The sequence below is a fragment of the Pituophis catenifer genome, unplaced genomic scaffold (assembly GCF_029215685.1).
Source record: "Pituophis catenifer annectens isolate HBS135680 unplaced genomic scaffold, rPitCat1.0.hap2 SCAF_7, whole genome shotgun sequence".
In the NCBI taxonomy this organism is placed as follows: Eukaryota; Metazoa; Chordata; class Lepidosauria; order Squamata; family Colubridae; genus Pituophis; species Pituophis catenifer.
Genome location: NW_027256887.1, coordinates 20,969,150 through 20,989,637, shown reverse-complemented (window position 1 = coordinate 20,989,637; position 20,488 = coordinate 20,969,150). Strand labels below are relative to the sequence as shown.

The following is a 20,488-nucleotide window of genomic DNA, read 5'->3' as shown; positions in this document are numbered from 1 at the left end:
AATCATTGTTCTTTTGTTATTCTTATCATTGGCCTGTTACAATATAAACAGCACTTTATGAATCTGTTCGGCCAATCAAAAAGCACTGTTTAAATTATATTTCCTAATTTGTTGTTTTTATTAAAACATCAGTTGGTTTGTCATTGAGCATTTGTGATGGAATATTGGCATATAGAAGAACATATTCATGTATGTGCAATCCTTTCATGGCAATTAATTGGCTGGTCCAATACTGGTCTGAATAAATTAAGAATGTAATTAGAATTAGTAGTCATTGAGGTGTGACTTTCAGGAAGGCTGTTCTACCTATAGCGAATGATTGAAAAATGCTACAGCATGCCAGTAAACTGGAGAATTCCCACAGTCTTCCAAGAAAATGCATTGTTGTCTGGAACAGGTTTCTAGGCTCTTTCTCTTCATCAAATGCATCTTCTGAGTTGCATTACTTACTCCTTCTAAGTACTAAATCAATAAATCAGTTAATACTGAAACTCATTTTAAATAAATGTAGAAGCCCTAAGAAACAAATATATTTTAAAAAAACCATTGCTTTTCTTTAAGTTAAGCCATATTTATGAAATTACATCATTAAACAAATGTACAAACTTACATTTAGATGAAGTTGATTTGTCCAGTGGCCAATGATTTTATATTCTGCAGTTCTGTTGGTTATTTGATACTGGAAGATATCATAACGGCCAGGTGCATCTCCATTTTCATTGAAAATGACAGGTGTCCCAGCACTCCCTATGAAAGATAAGAAAATTCTTACCTAATAATCTTAATTTATTGCTGCAATAGAATTACATCACTCTGGCCACTAAAAGAGAAAAGCAAAAGAATCCTGAAAAATATGTTATTCTTCTGAAAATATATATTCAATCAATCACACTGCTAAATGAATCCCTTTGTTATTAAGAATGCGCCTGGAAGCAAATATCAAATATTGACCAGTGAGTATTAATTGATGGACATAATCGAACAGTTTTGTACTGTTTTTAAATTTATTGATTGTTTCCAGGGGTGGACAAATGTGGCCCTTTTACAACCTGTGGACTTCAACTCCAAGCTGTCTCAGGAATTCTGGGAGTTGAAGTCCACAGGTTGTAAAAGGGCCACATTTGCCCACCCCTGGTCAATCAACCATTTCAAAAAGGCTGGTACTGGTGTATAAGGGGCCACTTGGTCAAGTCAGCATGTACAGTTCAAATTGTATCCCAGTTCAGCAACAGGTATCTTCAATCAGGTTGGGTGATTCTATTGCTTTTTTTTTTTAAATTTGATTTATATGCTGCCCTTCTCCGGAGACTCAGGGCGGCTTAAAATGCGTTAAGCAATAGCCTTCATACTTTTGTATATTTATACAAAGTCAGCTTATTGCCCCCACAACTGGGTCCTCATTTAACCTACCTTAGAAAGGATGGAAGGCTGAGTCAACCTTGAGCCTGGTAAGATTCGAACCTGCAGAAATTGCAGGCAGCTGTGTTAATAACAGGGTGCATTAAATCACTGTACTACCAAGGCTCAGTATTTTATATGTCTATAGTGAAGTATTCAGTGTAATCTATGCATTAAATCATTTCACCTTTTCATGGACCCAGAGAAATGGGAATAATAAGAGATTATGTAAAAAAGAGAAGGCTGAGTTGCAAATAAATGCTTTTAGTCACTTTTCCAATGTATTGGAAAATAAATGTTGCTCCAAATATTCCATTTTCCAGTGCTTTGTTTTACGTTTCTTCCACCCGCATTCAACAGTCTATCAGCCAGTCAGCTTTCTGTTCAACTCTTATTAGTCAATTTGAGTATTTGTATTTCTCTCTTGCAAATCTCACTGTGACTATATAAGAAATATTATATTAAATAATATATCAGTTTATATCAGATTCTCAGTCTAGTGTTCTTATAGCTAAAGATTACAATTACAACAATCACTTCTTGAAGTAGAATGCAGTGAGCTCTGAATTGTTTGTGTGATTTTCTTTTACATACAACTTTTCTTATATTTATAGCCTACACAGATCATTTTGAAGAAATGGTGTGGCAGAAAAAGAGAATTTGTACAGTCTGTGGATTACACCCAACATTATATTAGTAGATTTCCACCCACATGCCTGGAATTTCCCAAATGCTGGTTAGAATCCTCTCTGCTCCAGGGAGTTCTCCAACTATGATGAAAAAAATTTGGGACTGTACAAGGAATAAAGGAAGTTGATGAATCTTGACCATTACTGAATAAAATTTCATCAGTAGGCAGATATTATAACAAAAATCTGGGGAAGAAATTGTATATAGCTAAGATACCCAATTCATAACTAATTTTAATTGTTTATTTAGCAATTGTGAGGAAAAAGAAATGCAAGTGAATTAATGCATGCAATCTAAGTGCAGCTAGAACTCCTGGTGGCAAAATGCTCATTCTTACATAGAAAAAGCTGTCAATTCTTTAGACTATTATATACCTAATGGAAAATAAATTCTCTTCCATGCTTGGTAGAATCGTTTTTCCACAATCATAAAAATATGCAATATCCATTATCATTTTTTCCTGTTGATTTCTAAACTACTGGTAGATTCATATCTATATCTAAGGCAGCAAAAAACCAGTCTCCTGAACAAAATTAATAACATACCTACATAATACATGTGATTGTTTCCACTCTAAGCATCACATCTCCAATTAGCCACTTACCCACATTGTTCTAAAAAGATACAATGATGTCCATTTACAACAAAGGAATAGTGCCAATATATTCCTACATTTCCAAATGCACTTAAAAATGCAATTATATTTGTACAATGCTCTCACTCTGAGAATAAAAAAACTTACATACGATCAAGCCTTTCAGCTTTGTAAGCAAGCAATTCCTCATAAAAGAGGAATGTATTTCAACCAGAATATAAAATAAAAATAGAGCAAATGAAGCCATATTGAGAGAATGGTAAGGTGGAGGCCTCACCTGTCATTACTACTAATTTGTATCATCAATGTTGAGTGCCAAGGTAGGTTATGGATGGAAAGGTGTTTTTTTGTTTTTTTACTATTTACTTTTTAATTAGCAGTTAAATGGAGCCACAAGATAGATGGGGAAAAAAATTACCCAGGTGGGTGAAATAGAAAGGGAAAAACATCTGTATCAACATACAGTCCTCAAAACTCCAAAAGGTATATTTAAAAATGGAGAACAAAATCTGTTTGTCTCTATTATGTGTTCAACTGGAAGAGATAAAATGAATTGAAATGAAAAGAGAGCTGATAAAATGATAAGAGCTTTTGTAAAAAGAATGCCAAAGCAAAAATTATCAACAATTAAGCAGGATGAAAGGATTCTAATTTGAGACTGTGTGTTGGCGATAAAACTGAACACTCTACTCTATCCAGTTCACTGATAAATAAAGTTATCAATGTGAAATCCTAGAAACAGAGCAGCATTTCAAACAATATAAAATCTAAATTAGAAAATTATTGTTCTCCAGCTATTAAAACAATCAAGAAAAAGAATACTTCAAAGAATTCAACTCTAAAAAGTTATTTACGATTGACAGAATCTTCCATCATATCAGGAGAACTGCAGTCTGTTCTGAAGAGGAGAAAAATTAAAACTGATGACAATTCTATGGGTGTTGAGTTTGAGAGAGAGAGAAGGAAGGAAGGAAGGAAGGAAGGAAGGGAGGAAGGGAGGAAAGAAAGAAAGAAAGAAAGAAAGAAAGAAAGAAAGAAAGAAAGAAAGAAAGAAAGAAAGAAAGAAAGAAAGAAAGAGTATTTCCTCCTCTCCATCATATTTACAGGTACATTTATCAACCACAATTAGCAACAGCAACTTGCTCATTAAACAAAGTGGTTGCCACATGAAATTGTGACTACTTCACTTCAGCTTTCCTTTGCTTTACAGAGGTGAAGATCATAAATATGAGGATTGGTTGCAAAGTTATCTTTTCATCAACATCATAATTGTGAATGGTCATTAAATGAGGTAGTCGCTAAACTACCTATAAAAGAGCCATGGACAATAAAACTGTGTCAGATGTCCTCAGTGATTAAAGGAGCAATCTATCACCTAACGTCTCCTTGGCCCAGGATTCCCCCTATCCCAACTTTTTTATTTATTACTAGCTGATAACCTGGCATTGCCCGGGTATTTATTTATTGCCAGCTCACCCCTCTCTGTGTGTATCTCTCTCTCTGTATCCCTCTGTGTGTGTCTCTCTCCCCCCTTCTCTCCCCCCTCTGTATCCCTCTGTGTGTCTCTGTATCTCTCCTCACTCTATCTCCCCCTCTCTTTGTATCTCTTTCTCCCTCCCTTTCTCCCCCTCTCTGTATCTCTGTGTGTGTGTGTGTGTGTGTGTGTGTCTGTGTGTGTGTGTGTGTGTGTCTCCCCCTCTATGTATCTCTGTGTGTGTGTCTCTCTCTCTCCCATTCTCTATCTCCCCTTCTCTCTGTATCTCTCTCTCTGTGTGTGTGTGTGTGTGTGTCTCCCCCCTTCTATTTCTCCCCTCTCTGTATCACTCTCTCTCTCCCCTCTGTATCTCTCTGTGTGTGTGTGTCTCTCTCTCTGTATCTCTCTCCCCCTTCTCTGATTCTGATATGAGGCATCAGGCATGCCATGAGGCACTCTTGATAGGGTCCCCTCCTCCTCCTGGAGCTCATTATGACATGGAGCAACAATAAAATCCTGCCCCACTCACCCCTAGCAACAGGACACAGTTTACAGCTCTGAGCCCGAAGTGGTGGGAGGGCTGCCTTGAGCGCAAATGCGGTGCGAAGGCAAGTACAGGGTTGCTTCGATCCTGCACTAAGGCTCTGGCTATCGCCTTGCCATCCCCCCCCCCCACAGCTCTTAGGCCGAGCACGATGGGCGTGAGCTCCAGCCTGAAGTGGCAGGAGGCAAAGGCTGCCTTGAGCACAAATGTGGCACGAAGGCAAGTATAGAGCTGCTTCGCTCCTGCACTAAGGCTCCGGCAGCCCTCCTCCTCCTGCCCTTCCTTCTCCTCTTGCGACCCCTGGCCAGCTATGGTGGGGCCGGGAAAGTGCACCATTATTATGGCAACTCCACTGTGCTGTACAATAGAATCCATTTTAAGGCAGTACAGTAGAAGCCATTTTAAGACATAACAGGCTGTATCTTAACATAACACACACCCCAAGCAGAACACACACTCAGAGGGGTGTTAGGGTTGTCTTACCCCCACAGTATTTCTTTCCAGAGAGTAAGTCATCTGTATACCAAGTTTGGTTGAAATTGCTCAGGCGTTCCAGAGTTATGCTGGAACATACACATACACATCCATTTTTATATAGAGATAGGTTCTCTTTTTATCACTTTCTCCCGAACACATAGAACAATTCGTCCTAACTAACTTAACAGTCAGAAATCCTTCAGCTCCAAAATCTGTTGTAAAAATGAAGGTTTAGTGATTTGACCATTCAAAATCATCTTACCCCAAAAGATTAGTTAAAACATAAAAAGTTCTAAATGTTTAAAATTAAGTGAGAGAAAAAAGGCAAAGGTTGTGGAGCAGGAGTATCAGCTACCTTTTATCCATAACTAACGGATAACGTAAGGGAGGGGGAAATTCACAAGATTTTGTACTGCCCTGACTAGAAAGGTCAGCCAAATAAATTCAAACATAAAATTAAGCAAAATAAGGAGAAAATTTTAAGCAGCAAGTTCAGAAAGACTACAGTAAAAGCCTCCTGGCAGTTATTCCTCAGCTTTTCAGCTTTTTTGTTGTTGTAGAATAGATCACATAAGACCTACCGTCTCGGCTCCCCTAGGACCGTGTCCACGCTCAAAGAACACGCTTAAAGCCAAGCTGGTGTATCTTCATTTAATCGTGGCAATCAGCGCTTACAGAAACCGGAATGCAAAGCTAGCAAAACAAAGACGCAGCTGTCACGCCCTTGCAAGCGAGTCCTTATATAGTTCCTTCCAGATTACATTCAGCTGGAAGGTCTCGTACTTCCTCATTTCCTTCGGACGTACTGGGATGCCGTCATTTTTCTAGAGTGTTCTCAGAGTAGTAAGCTAACCCCACGCGACCCCATAAGGCACCCGTGCACATAAACGCCTACTCGGAAGCCTATTCCACCACCATCACCCATGTGGCTCAACCCCCCCCCCTTCCAGTCGGGTATCCATGTTCTGCCGGTGCATGGACATGATGTCGAGTGCTTCTTGACGCTCGACAGGCGGCTCCCCCTACCAGGCGTCCGTCTAAGAGGAGGAGACAAAAAGAGATGATATTAATGGTCAGGTAAGGGATGTGGTTTCTGGGGGTTTGCTTTGTGGAACTTTCTCAGTAATCTGGGGGCGTTTATGTCTTTTACAGGTACCCAGGATGCTTCACTATCAGGATACCCTGTCCAGCGGACTAAATAGTATAACTGGCCTCTACGTAGTTTGGAATCGATGATGTCTTGTATTTCATAGTGGGCACCGGTTACCGGGCCAGGAGGTGGTTTTGGTGTTGTAGTGGGTGTAGTGGCCGGTTTTAACAAGCTAGAGTGGAAAACCGGATGGGTCTTTCCCAATAAGGGGGGTAGTTTTAGCATGAATGTTACGGGGTTAATTACTCTAATGATAGGAAATGGGCCTATATATTTGGGTCCTAGTTTTTTACTTGGTAATCGTAGCTTTAAGTATTTTGTTGACAAATAAACCAGGTCTCCGATCTGAAAAGATGGACATGTAGCCCTCCTTTTGTCTGCCTGGAGCTTGTATTCATCGGCTGCCCGTGTCAAAGCGGTTTTTACGTGAGGCCACACAGCATTCACGTTAGTAGCCCAGTCGTTGGGAGTCATAGGTTTTTGGAGGGAAAGGTCTAACTCCGGGATAGCAGGGAAGTCCCTCCCCATGACTACCCGGAACGGAGTAAATCCGGTACTCCGATGTACTGCGTTATTGTATGCCGTTTCAGCAAATAGAAGGTAATCAACCCAATCGTTTTGTTGGTAGGTAACGTAGGAGCGTAAGTATCGTTCTATCATGGCATTCGTGCGTTCAGCAACACCGTTCGTACTAGGGTGATAGGCTGAACTAAGGCCCTGGGTTGACCCTATATCACGGAGAAACCCTCTCCAGAATCGGGCGGTGAATTGTACCCCTCTGTCTGATATTATCCTCTTAGGCACTCCATGCAAACGGTAAATATGTTGTAGGAATAAACGTACCAGGCGTCGGGCAGAGGGTAAGCCTTTACATGGAATAAAGTGGGCTTGCTTTGAGAAAAGATCGACTACTGTCCAAATAACGGTATAACCTCTGCTACTGGGAAGGTCTACAATGAAATCCATGGCTATTTCCTCCCATGGTCTGTTTGGTTCGGCTACGGTTTGTAATAAGCCCAGTGGCTTCCCTGGTTGTGGCTTGGATACCGCGCATGTGTGGCATCCCCGGACGTATTGGTCAATGTCTTTCCTCATTTTAGGCCACCAGAATTGTCTGCGCGTCAGATGTAGGGTTTTAAGGAACCCGAAGTGTCCGGCGGTTTTCCTATCATGGCACTGGAGTAACACTCGTTGTCTCAATGTTGCTGGAATATAGAGTTTATCTCCCCACCACGCTAGGCCATCATGGTGGGTTAGGGATGCTGCATTGTTTTGTGCCCATGCGTCCGTCCGAATGGCTTTCCGTAAAAGCGTGAGCCAATCCTCGGTCTGCGGGGCTGTCAATACATACGCTTTTAGGGGTGAGATTACTGCTTGTAAACCCTCATCTCGTTTACTGTGATATTGCGGCATCCGTGACAACGCATCCGCTAAAAACATTCCTCTAGCTGGCTTATACACGAGGGCAAAACGGAACCGCTGAAAATATTGTGCCCATCTCACCTGTTTTGGGGACAGTTTCCGAGGTGTTTGGAGGGCCTGTAGATTCTTGTGATCTGTCCAGACCTCGAACGGTATGGGATTACCCTCCAGTAGGTGCCGCCATGTCTGTAATGCCCATTTTACGGCATAGGCCTCTTTCTCCCACACTGCCCAGTTCCTTTCTGCGGTTGTAAATTTTCGGGAGGTGTATGCACAAGGCCTTAACATACCGTTCGCATCTTTCTGCATTAGAATAGCTCCTACTGCCACGTCACTAGCATCCGCTTGTATTACGAACGGTTGTGACGTGTTAGGGTGTATTAATACGGGTTCAGTGGCAAAAGCCCGTTTAAGATTTTCAAAGGCTTGTTGGCATTCAGATGACCATTGTAGTTTGTATCCCGGCCTAGGCTTTTTCCCAGGGGCCACCACACCTTTTGTTCGCAATAGCTCCGTTAATGGTAATGCTGTTGTTGCAAAGGACGGAATGAAATGTCGATAAAAGTTTGCAAAACCTAAAAAACTTTGCAGTTGTTTACGGGTTTGCGGAGCTTTCCACTCTAAGACCGCAGCTACTTTCTTCGGGTCCATCTGGATACCAGTACGACTAATTCGAAAACCTAGATAATCGATCTCCTCCCGGTGGAACTCACATTTTGAGAGTTTTACAAAAAGATGTGCGTCCAGCAACTTGGTCAGGACCTGTCTAACCAGCTGGACGTGTTCTTCCATTGTATCAGAGTAGATCAAAATGTCGTCCAGATAGACTAAGACGCCCCGATATAGGTGTTCATGTAAAATACCGTTTATAAGCTGCATAAACACCGCTGGTGCCCCTTGTAGACCGAAAGGCATCACCAGGAACTGGTAGCTGCCGAGGGGAGTGTTAAATGTGGTTTTCCACTCGTCTCCCTGACGTATCCGTACCCGATAATAGGCTTCGCGGAGGTCCAATTTCGTGAAGATTTTCCCTGACGCCAGGGTAGCCAACAAATCAGTTATCAGCGGCAGGGGGTACAACGGTTCTACGCAGACAGCATTCAATCCCCGGTAGTCAACACATAAACGTAAGCCACCATCCTTCTTACCTCGAAAGAGGACGGGTGCCGCTAAATGCGAACGACTGGGACGAATAAATCCCCGGGCCAGGTTTTTATCTATATACGTTCGCAATTCCTTCAGTTCCTGTGGTGTCATCGAGTACATACGGGGTTTTGGCAACCGGGCTCCGGGAAGTATTTCGATACCACAATCCGTATCCCGATGGGGGGGCAGGATGTCACATTCTTCCTCGCTAAATACTCGGGCGAGGTCATTATATGCTTGGGGGTATGTACCTTGTCTTGTTGTTTCTTGCTGGAGAGCCACCCTCTCTTTTGTACATGGCAGTCTGAGCCTACGATAACCCCCCTCCCACCATATGTGTGGTTCCCACCTGTCCAACCACGCGAGCCCAAGAATGATGGGTTCGATCATCTGGGTTACTACAATGAACCGGATCATTTCCTGATGGGCTCCTATTTGCAGGAATACGGGTTCTGTAACACTGGCAGTAGGTGTGCCTCCCAGGATGGACCCATCCATCTGCTCGAATTTAATGGGGGTACGAAGAGTCAGGATCCGAAGGCCCAAGCCCTCAGCTACCGACTGCCGCATAAGGCATCGAGTACAGCCTGTATCAATTAAGGCTTTTTGTTCACACTCCTTCTTAGTGACAGGATGTCTAAGGGTCACTGGTATCAGGAAGGGGTGTACAGGGTCACTTACCATAGGATCCTGCAACTCATCTCCGTTGTCGCTTTCTTCGGATGCGTCGGGGACACGAGCCGTCCCTGGCATGGTATTACTGGACCGGGTTGTCGGTTCTAACGAGGGCGTCTGCGTGGCTGCCCTAGAGCGTTCTGGTGTTCGTAGGGGTCGGTCACGTGGCGTGGTAGTCGGAACGGATGGCCGGGAAGTTGACAGTCGCGGGGCTGCGACGGGGCAGTCCGCAGCTCTATGACCCTCTTGGTTGCATCGAAAGCACCGGAACGGGCGTCTGTTCGCCTCGGTAGCGGTCGGCCCGAATGCCGGGGTTCCTCTAAACGCCCCGCGGTCACTGGATCTGCCACTTGGACCACGACGGGACTGGAACGGTGGTGTGTTCCGAGGCCTGAATTCTCGTAAACCAACGTCTAGGCTCACCGCTGCCTTGTACCATTCGGACAATCGTGGGCCTAGACCCCGGTATACACAGGCCTGTTTTATTTCTCTATCTAGCCCTGCCTGGAATTGGTGGATAAGTAATCGCTCTGGCCACGAATGGAGTTTTCCTGCCAGATTACGGAACTCCTTGACATAATCCTTGGCAGGGCGACCACGCTGTCGTAGGTTGACCAATTCACCTTCGATGACCTGGGTCCGAGTTTCATCCTCGAACCTATTGCGTAATGCTTCAAGGAACAGGCCCAGATCTGTTAACTCGCGGGCGTGTTCACTATGCAAATCGGCAACCCATTCAGCTGCCTCCCCCGTGAGCACTGCTGTGACCGCCACGACCATGGACCACTGCGAAGGATATAATCTGCCATAAAGGTCCATATGGTTTATTACCTGACTCAGGAACAGTGCCACCTTTCCTGCAGTTCCATCAAATGCAGCCTGCACAGGCGGTAATCCCCAGGGATGTTGCTGGAGGGGGGGTGCCCAGGGACCGTGGCCCCATGCCGGTAGCGGGTCTCTGTAACGCTGTTGTGGTGGCCTATCTCCTGTGCCGGGTAGCTGTCGAGGGGCGTCTCTCACGGGATCTACTCTCCTCTCTCTCCCGGGCTGTGTAGCGGCACCGGAAGTTGCGTGGCTGCCCTCGCCCCCACCGTATGAATGTACAGCCTGTCTCCGCTCTCCACTCACCCAGCGTTGTTCACGCCCCTCCAACTTCAGCTTCGGGCTGGCAAGGCGGAATTTGCTGTCAGAACTCCCACCCGCCGTACCGCCTCCCGACCAGGAGGTGGCTCCCTCCATGCTGGGCGCCCATGGCTGCCAGGAGGGCGCGTCGCGAAAGCTCGCCTCGCCAAAACGGTCGCGTAGGATCTCTAGGGTGGAAGGCCCCAGGCCAGTGGAGTGGCTCCAGTCCCCTTCCTCGTCTTCCAGCCATCGCCGTTCCCTCCAATCCTGGAACTGGGAACCGGCATAGGGCGGGGTTTGAAGACGCATCCCACCTGTCTCTGGGCCGGGCGTCTCCCGGGCGTTGCGTTCGCGTTCCTTTCGTTCACTAGGGGCGCCGTCGACCCCGGGCTCATGCTGTTTCGGCCGCACCACCGGCGGGCTGGCCGCCCCATCCATCCCGGCGTCAACCTCCTCCTCCGCTTCGCCCACGGTCTCCGCTGTATCCTCCGGCAGCACGTCGGCCGCTACGCCCTCTGCCATCCCGTTCCTTCCTTCACGGGGGGGGCGGCTCCAAAACGGCTTGTGAAAAGGGAGAGCTGCGTCTTCCTCTCGGCTCCCCTAGGACCGTGTCCACGCTCAAAGAACACGCTTAAAGCCAAGCTGGTGTATCTTCATTTAATCGTGGCAATCAGCGCTTACAGAAACCGGAATGCAAAGCTAGCAAAACAAAGACGCAGCTGTCACGCCCTTGCAAGCGAGTCCTTATATAGTTCCTTCCAGATTACATTCAGCTGGAAGGTCTCGTACTTCCTCATTTCCTTCGGACGTACTGGGATGCCGTCATTTTTCTAGAGTGTTCTCAGAGTAGTAAGCTAACCCCACGCGACCCCATAAGGCACCCGTGCACATAAACGCCTACTCGGAAGCCTATTCCACCACCATCACCCATGTGGCTCAACCCCCCCCTTCCAGTCGGGTATCCATGTTCTGCCGGTGCATGGACATGATGTCGAGTGCTTCTTGACGCTCGACATACCGTACCATAAGTCTTTTAACTAGCTGGGGACTGCAGTGTACTGATAGATACTGAATAATCAAATTGACATAAAAATTAATGGTAATCCAGGGAATGTAAGCATTCAGTCAGATGAGAAAGTGCCTTGTAATTCTCACCCCCCTGAGACAACTGTCACTTTCTTGACAATTGTTCTTACTTCTCTAGGGACATGTAGATGTTACTATCAAAAATTATTTAATTTTACAAGTTGATTGCATAGTTATTGTCCCGCTTAATCAAAGAAAGGTTACTTTGTAGAAACATTGTGTCTTTCTACTTTTCTTTAAATAGCCTTCTTAACTTTAAATTATGTAAAAATTCAGAATAAAAGAACTCAAGGGAACCTGCCACTTCACTTGTTATAAAATTACCAAAGCAATTTTACTGTCTCATTATCACATAATTTCATTTCATAACATATCTAGAGCATGTAGCTTCTAAATTATTATTGAAATGCAAAGATAGATATATGCAAAGCTAAATTATGTATACATATATGTATAATTAAATTTATATACCACTTGATTCCCAGTGGATGTGAGTGGTTTACAATTGTTAAAACACTAAAACACAAAATACAATACAGAAATATAAATATAGCACAAGACAAAAGAACAAAAGGCAAAAGATTCTTGACGAATGTATCTTTTCTTTTATATACACTGAGAGCATATGCAGCAAGACAAATTCCTTGTGTGTCCAATCACACTTGGCTAGTAAAGAATTCTATTCTATTCTATTCTATTCTATTCTATTCTATTCTATTCTATTCTATTCTATTCTATTCTATTCTATACAATGATAAAGGAAATAAACTCAAAGGGGAACAGAAGGAAGAAATCATTTATGGATTAGAAATTGAGGATAACAATTAATTACACTCCTTTTCTATATTGATGATAGTTAACTAAGGGACCTATAATTGTTTATTGCGTGTGTATATACAGGTGAAACTCAAAAAATTAGAATATCGTGCAAAAGTTCATTTATTTCAATAATGCAACTTAAAAGGTGAAACTAATATATGAGATAGACTCATTACATGCAAAGCGAGATAGTTCAAGCCTTGATTTGTCATACTTTTGATGGTTATGGCTTACAGCTCATGAAAACCCCAAATTCACAATCTCAGAAAATTAGAATATTGTGAAAAGGTTCAATATTCTAGGCTCAAAGTGTCCCACTCTAATCAGTTAATTAAGCCATAACACCTGCAAAGGGTTCCTGAGCCTTTAAATGGTCCCTCAGTCTGGTTCAGTAGGAATCACAATCATGGGAAAGACTGCTGACCTGACAGTTGTGCAGAAAACCATCATTGATACCCTCTGTAAGGAGGGAAAGCCTCAAAAGGTAATTGCAAAAGAAGTTGGATGTTCCCAAAGTGCTGTATCACAGCACATTAATAGAAAGTTATGTGGAAGGGAAAAATGTGGAAGAAAAAGGTGCACAAGTAGGGATGACCACAGCTTGGAGAGGATTGTCAGGAAAAGGCCATTCAAAAGTGTTGGGAACTTTCACAAGGAGTGGACTGAGGCTGGAGTCAATGCATCAAGAACCACCACACACAGACGGATCCTGGACATGGGCTTCAAATGTCGTATTCCTCTTGTCAAGCCACTCCTGAACAACAAACGTCAGAAGCGTCTTATCTGGGCTAAAGAAAACAAGAACTGGTCTGTTGCTCAGTGGTCCAAAGTTCTCTTTTCTGATGACAGCAACTTTTGTATCTCATTTGGAAACCAAGGACCCAGAGTCGGAGGAAGAAGGGAGAGGCACACACTGCAAGATGCTTGAAGTCCAGTGTGAAGTTTCCACATTCTGTGTTGATTTGGGGAGCCATGTCATCTGCTGGTGTTGGTCCACTGTGCTTCATTAAATCCAGGGTCAACGCAGCCGTCTACCAGGAGATTTTGGACCACTTCATGCTTCCATCTTCAGACGAGCTTTATGGGGATGCTGACTTCATTTTCCAGCAGGACTTAGCATCTGCCCACACTGCCAAAAGTACCAAAACCTGGTTCAATGACCATGGGATTTCTGTGCTTGATTGGCCAGCAAACTCGCCTGACCTGAACCCATAGAGAATCTATTGGGCATTGCCAAGAGAAAGATGAGAGACATGAGACCGAACAATGCAGAAGAGCTGAAGGCCGCTATTGAAGCATCCTGATCTTCCATAACACCTCAGCAGGCTGATAGCATCCATGCCACACCGCATTGAGGTGGTAATTGATGCAAAAGGGGCCCAAACCAAGTACTGAGTACAAATGCATGCTTATACTTTTCAGAGGTCCAATATTGTTCTATGTACAATCCTTGTTTTATTGATTTCATGTAATATTCTAATTTTCTGAGATTGGGAATTTGGGTTTTCATGAGCTGTAAGCCATAATCATCAAAAGTATGACAAATCAAGGCTTGAACTATCTCGCTTTGCATGTAATGAGTCTATCTCATATATTAGTTTCACCTTTTAAATTGCATTACTGAAATAAATGAACTTTTGCACAATATTCTAATTTTTCGAGTTTCACGTGTGTGTGTGTGTGTGTGTGTGTGTGTGTGTGTGTGTGAATGTATCTATGTATGGGTTCTGACGGATGCCCTAATTAAATCATGAGCCTCGAGCCAAGCTTCAAAAGAAATCCAGTTATTTATTAGAAGCTTCATGTCGGCACATTCTCAAATGAAGACCCTACGTAATTTACACCCCAATCATGACCCTGTTTCCCCCCCTCCCCCCAGGGTGTGTCATCAATCATATTCACCAACGGAGCAATTTCGCGGGTTGTAGAGATCACTCCCCTCTGGCCGCTGTGGCTGCTGGGAGACAGCCTTGAGAAAGATATATCTGGAATGTGCTCCTGTCTTTGCCTGCCTTGCTGCTCCATCAGTTTCCCATCCCCATTGCCTATGGCAACTCGAGATCAGGCCAGGGATTCTTTGTATATTTATATAGATAGATAGATAGATAGATAGATAGATAGATAGATAGATAGATAGATAGATATAGATATAGATATAGATATAGATATAGATATAGATATAGATATAGATAGATATAGATATAGATATAGATATAGATATAGATATAGATATAGATATAGATATAGATAGATAGATATAGATAGATAGATAGATAGATAGATAGATAGATAGATAGATATAGATATAGATATAGATATAGATATATATAAAGCTGAGCCATCCCAGAATACCAGCACCAGATTTGAAACACCAACGGCAGTTAGTGCAAAAGACTACTGACATAAGCCTGATGATGGCAGATGGGATTCTGTCGAAACGTCGCTTCTACCCTTTTAGGGATATATCCACAATTACACGGGAAGAAACCCGAAATATTAACTATACACACATACATACCCGTGAAAACTTACATAAACAAATATATATATATATATATATATATATATATATATATATATATATATATATATATATATATATATATATATATATATATGTATAATATATATATATAAACATGTGTGTGTGTGTGTGTGTGTGTGTGTGTGTGTAGTGAATATATTAATATCCAAAATCATAAGGTAATACTCAGGTTATCAATAAAGCACTTAAAATTGGAATTAATTTTCAATGTTTTATTGGCCAGATATTTACTGGAGGAGAGCCAGAGTTGTCTAATGGTTAAGGCACTAGGCTAGATGCTGGAAGATTGTGAGTTTCTATTTTCAGCTCAGCTAGGTTCTAGTTTCAGCTCAGCTAGGTTACATTGGCAGAATTTGTTTTTATTAATATGCAATTTCTGTAATTCTGTTTTTGGATTACTGACACAGGCTTTACCCAGAGCCTCCTCTAACAATCACTCAGAAGGCAGTGGTGAAACTCTTCTCAAATCTTACCAAGAAAATGACAGGGCAAACCCAGGTCGTCAACTAGTGCAGAGTCAAACTCTGGACTCCTTGGTAATCTCTGAGTTTATTTGTTTGCTTGCAGAAGTTTTATTACCTGACTAGATACATCATCAGTCCTAGTGAGTGTGGGCTTGCTTCTTGTTTACATATAGCAGGCTATACATATATGCACTATAGGCCCCATGGATATGATCAGGACTGTGTTCATTAGGACTATAGATCTGAGCTATAGAATTCTGGTTATCATAGAGCAATTTTTAAGTCTTTTCTGATGCCCAGCAGTTGACTGCATTTGATCTGGTAACAATAAGACATATGCGTAAGTGAATGGTTACATAGATGTCTCTGAAATGAGAAGAGACTTAAACTATCTTGGCAGGTTAAATTTTTATAGTTTTTCCTTTTTTTCTGCTAGCAAGAAAGAAGCAAGAAAGGATAACCTTCAATTTGAAGCCTGCTGTGTTGAAAGCTATTTATATTAACCTTTTCGTTAGAACTAGCCCTGTAATAGAGTTAAAATAATCAGCTAAATTTTACAATAACATATACTTATCTTGTATTTGAAGATTAATAATAATAAACACTTGAACATCATTGGCATTGACAAAATTACTTTGAGTCAATTGCAAAAGACAGCTTTACTTGAAACATCTTACATCCTGTAACAATATCTTTAATATTATTAAACAACATTTGCATATCCCAGGTGCTTGGAAAGAAGTTCATAGGTGGACAAAATAAAGTATAAACATCTGGCTGATTATGCAACCAACCATAATAGTAATAATATCAACCTGCAGCATCCAACAAAGATTTTTCTATAGAGACAGGTTTAACATCTTATATTTAGCAGTTTTATAGAGGAAATTTAATAAACTCTATAGCTTGATTGACCTGGTTCTTGGGTTGAATCCATCCTTCATGTTTTGTTCCATTATTCTTTATACAATGCCAGCTAAGAAGCTTATTTTTCCCTTGTCATATCATATCTTAGTTAAGTGTTAGGTGTTCCACACTGGGAGGTTTTTAAGAAGAGATTGGACAATCATTCATCTGAAATGGTATAGGGCAGCGATGGAGAACCTTTTCAGCACCGAGTGCCACACGGTGGAAAAACCAAACTTCTGGGTTCTAGCGTGCATGCGCACCTGATGATCAGCTGGCTGACGTGCATGCGCAGGCCACTTTTCAGCACTGCCACACACGCAAAGGGATCATGCTCTGGAAAAGCTGAACTTCTGGGTTCTGGCACACATGTGCACCAGTGGTGGGTTGCCCCTGGTTCGCACTGGTTCTATAGAACCAGTAGTAAAACCAGCGGGAGGCTCTGCCCACCAACCCTGACGTCATCAAAATGCTTCTGCGTTTGTGCAGAAATGTGCATGCGCTGCCCCGCTGCGAACCGGTAGTAAAGGTAAATAGAACCCTGATGTTCACCTGACAATCAGCCGGCTGGTGTGCATGTGCACACTGGTTTTCAGCACTGCCGCATGCATGAATGACAGCTGATTGTCGCATGCGCATGTGTGCCAGAAACTTGGAAGTCAAACAGGAAAGGCTGCACGTGCCGGGCAACATGGCTCCATGTGCCACTTTGGGCACTCATGCCATAAGTTCGCCATCACAGGTATAGAGTTTCCTGCTTGAATAGGGAGTTGGACTTGAAAACCTCCAAGGTTTCTTCCAATTCTGTATTCTGTTATTCCATTCATTTGCCTCTCTCAGATAAGATATCCTTTGTTATATGTAATATTGCCAAGTATTACAGGGCTGTGGTAAAATCTGCAAACAGCTGACTTCAAGTTCCTTCGAATAAAATTTTCATATGAGTCTCTCCAGCTAAAATTGACACTATTGGTATGTAAAAGTGACTGAAATATTTGTTGTTTCTATCTTTGATCAAGTAAAATTGGCTTGAAACTGTAATCATAACCCAGTTATAGACTCCATCTTATTAGTAATTTCTAAGTCAAAATTTAATAATATAATCACTAAATTATAATAGTATAATTATATTTATATGGCAATTTGTAATAATCAGGGTTCAATTGTTATGTAATTATTTAAAATTATTTTGTGGTTAAATCATCTCTTCAAAAAAAACCAAAAACCTCAGATTGAAATTAACATAAATGCATGATTGGCAATTGCAATGAGTTTAAGGTCAAGGAATAATGTAAAAAATGAGCATCTTTTCAAGATTGAGATATTAGAGGTATTCTTGGGTATATTGCTTAAATTTGTTTCAAGCAGACTGGTACAATATTAAGAGTTAATTGTGGACAAATCCTACAATTTCTTTATGTAGTTTATGGCTATCATATAACTATGGGGGTTTTAACATTTCCAACTTTCTGTTTTTATCACTACGCTTCGATGTAATTCTATATGGAATACAGTTATAAATTAATAAAAAACATTATGATCATAATATGTAAGTTATTACATAAATGCTCTGATCTCATGGTTGGCGCTTGGTTCTACTTTTAGCCATAGCTTTACTGTATTTCCTATGTTAAAAGACTAGTAATATACAATTGGAAGATACTGCTATGGAAATAAAATTTCAACCTTACTCACAGATAAAGTCACTTTCTAGGATAAAAGTTTGAAAAATAATAGGATTTGTTTGTTTGCTTTATAATGAATGAGAAAGAAATTAATACGCTACATTCCATCTTTTCTAATAATTTGTTACAGCAAGAATTTGCATTCAAGATACACGAGAGAAAGGAGGATTAGGATTACTGGATTGGGAATTGTACTACAAAGCGGCATCATTGAATTGGATAAGAGATTGGATGGATCATAAAAATAAAAGAACATTAACTTTAGAAGGTTTTGATCTGCAAAGAGGTTGGCATGCATTTTTGTGGGAGGGAAGAGATAAACATCAGGGATATTTTCAACAACACATTATTAGAGGAGCATTACATAGAATATGGCAAGAGATTAGAAAAATACATTATAATAGAATTCCAGGATGGTTATCGACCATGGAGGCGCTGATTTATCCTAACACCATGGATATGGAGAAAATGAGAATCTACAAAGAACTATTGAACAGCAGAGGAGAATTACAATCGAGACAAGAATTGAAAGAACAGGGTATAGACATTGGCTGGTGGTCATATTTACAGATAGAATCCAGATATAAAACAGACCTGGCACAATTCGGATTCCAAAAAGAGCCATATGAATTAGACAAATTTTACAAGGAACGGATGAGAAAATGATAACTAAAATATAAAATTACTTATTAAGATATAAATTAGAAGAAGAAGTCAAAGAAAATATGATAATTTGGGTATAGCATCGAATTGGACAAATGGGAAAAATTATGGAATGTAAATTATAAGCTAACAATGTCTATACCCTACAAAGAAAGTTTGAAAAAAGTGTTCTACCGATGGCACCTTCCCCCGGCGCGCCTCGCAAAAATGTTTCCAAATACCTCCCCAGTGTGTTGGAAGTGTAAATCACAGAAAGGAACTTAATATCATATGTGGTGGTCATGTCGAAAGGCGAAACAATATTGGCAGGAAATAAGGACACAAATAGAAAAATCACAAACCAGAAATTGGAAATGAAACCGGAAATCTTTCTACTTGGAATAATTACAGGCCATTACAAGAAAGAAATAAAATATCTAATTATCCACATACTAACTGCAGCACGCATACTCTTTGCTCAAAACTCAAAACATGAAGACATAACAACGGAAAACAAAATTATCACCAAAATTACAGAATGTGCAGAAATGGATAGACTTACAAAAGAATTACAAGAAAAAGAAAAAGATGACACAGACTATTATTTAGTATGGTATAACTGGTTGGAGAAAAAGAAGGGAATATAAACATAGGGATACAAAAGAGGGGTCAACCTAGAGACAAAAATCGAGTACCAACTGAGGAATATAACAAATTAAATATGGAGTCTACCATATTGCTTTATATATAAATATATAGATATATAGATATATAGATAAGGATAGAAAAACAGTCTACTATTGTCTATGTGATAACTTTAAAAAGAAAGTCGTAAGACTTGATTTATGTTTGTTTGTTTTGTATGTTGTATTGTTGTATCTATGTTTGTTCGTAACTTTTAATCAATAAAATATTTTTTAAAAAAAAAAAGAATTTGCATTCCATGGGATTGTGAAATGGCAATATAGTTAATTAAAAAAATTCCTGGTTTTGTAGTTCAGTCCAGATTGCATTATCAGCATCTAAAAGTCCAGATTTATTACTAAAAATGGATATGTTTTGGATGACTATAAATATGTAACAACTTTATAAATAATTAAGGAATATATTGATATGGTGGAAATTATTTGCAAGGATCTTCAAATAAATTCAAATAAAGTCATCTGACATGTGCAATCCTGGATTCTCAGTGTCTGTTTTCTGCTGATAAACTGGCTGTCTACATAATGGAAAGAATTAACAATATTATTTCAAGTGAGTTAATTATATAATTATTAGTTTTAATGATGTATAATAATTTTTAAAATATAATATAATGCATCTTTATTTTGCCATTTTTTCCTCTGATGCTATTTCCCTTGCCCCATCCTTTTTCTATTTGTCTCTTCCCCTTGTTATATTAAAAGAATAAAATAAAATTGAAAACATGAGAATTAAAAAGGAAGACATTTTTAAAAGAGAATACTGCATGGTTGGTCTATGAGAATAATTCACTTTACAGAAAGGATAGAATGTCTGGGGAAACTAGGAAAAGGGAGGTATGTTGGATATACCCCCCCCCCCGATTGGGCAAACTGGTAGTGGCGGCAGGAGGCTCCGCCCACCAGACGTCTCTGCGCATGCACAGAAGTGAACCAGTAGTGACCAA

General features: G+C 41.0%; 1 protein-coding gene across 1 annotated transcript in view; it reads right to left on the bottom strand.

Annotated features, from left to right (window-relative positions):
- The window catches only part of GRM8 (glutamate metabotropic receptor 8), a 502,734-nt gene that overhangs the window by 77,289 nt on the left and 404,957 nt on the right, over window positions 1-20,488 (bottom strand). The window contains exon 7 of the mRNA XM_070947976.1: window positions 611-747. Within this exon, the coding sequence (XP_070804077.1) occupies window positions 611-747 (137 nt within the window). The remainder of the gene's footprint in view (window positions 1-610; window positions 748-20,488) is intronic.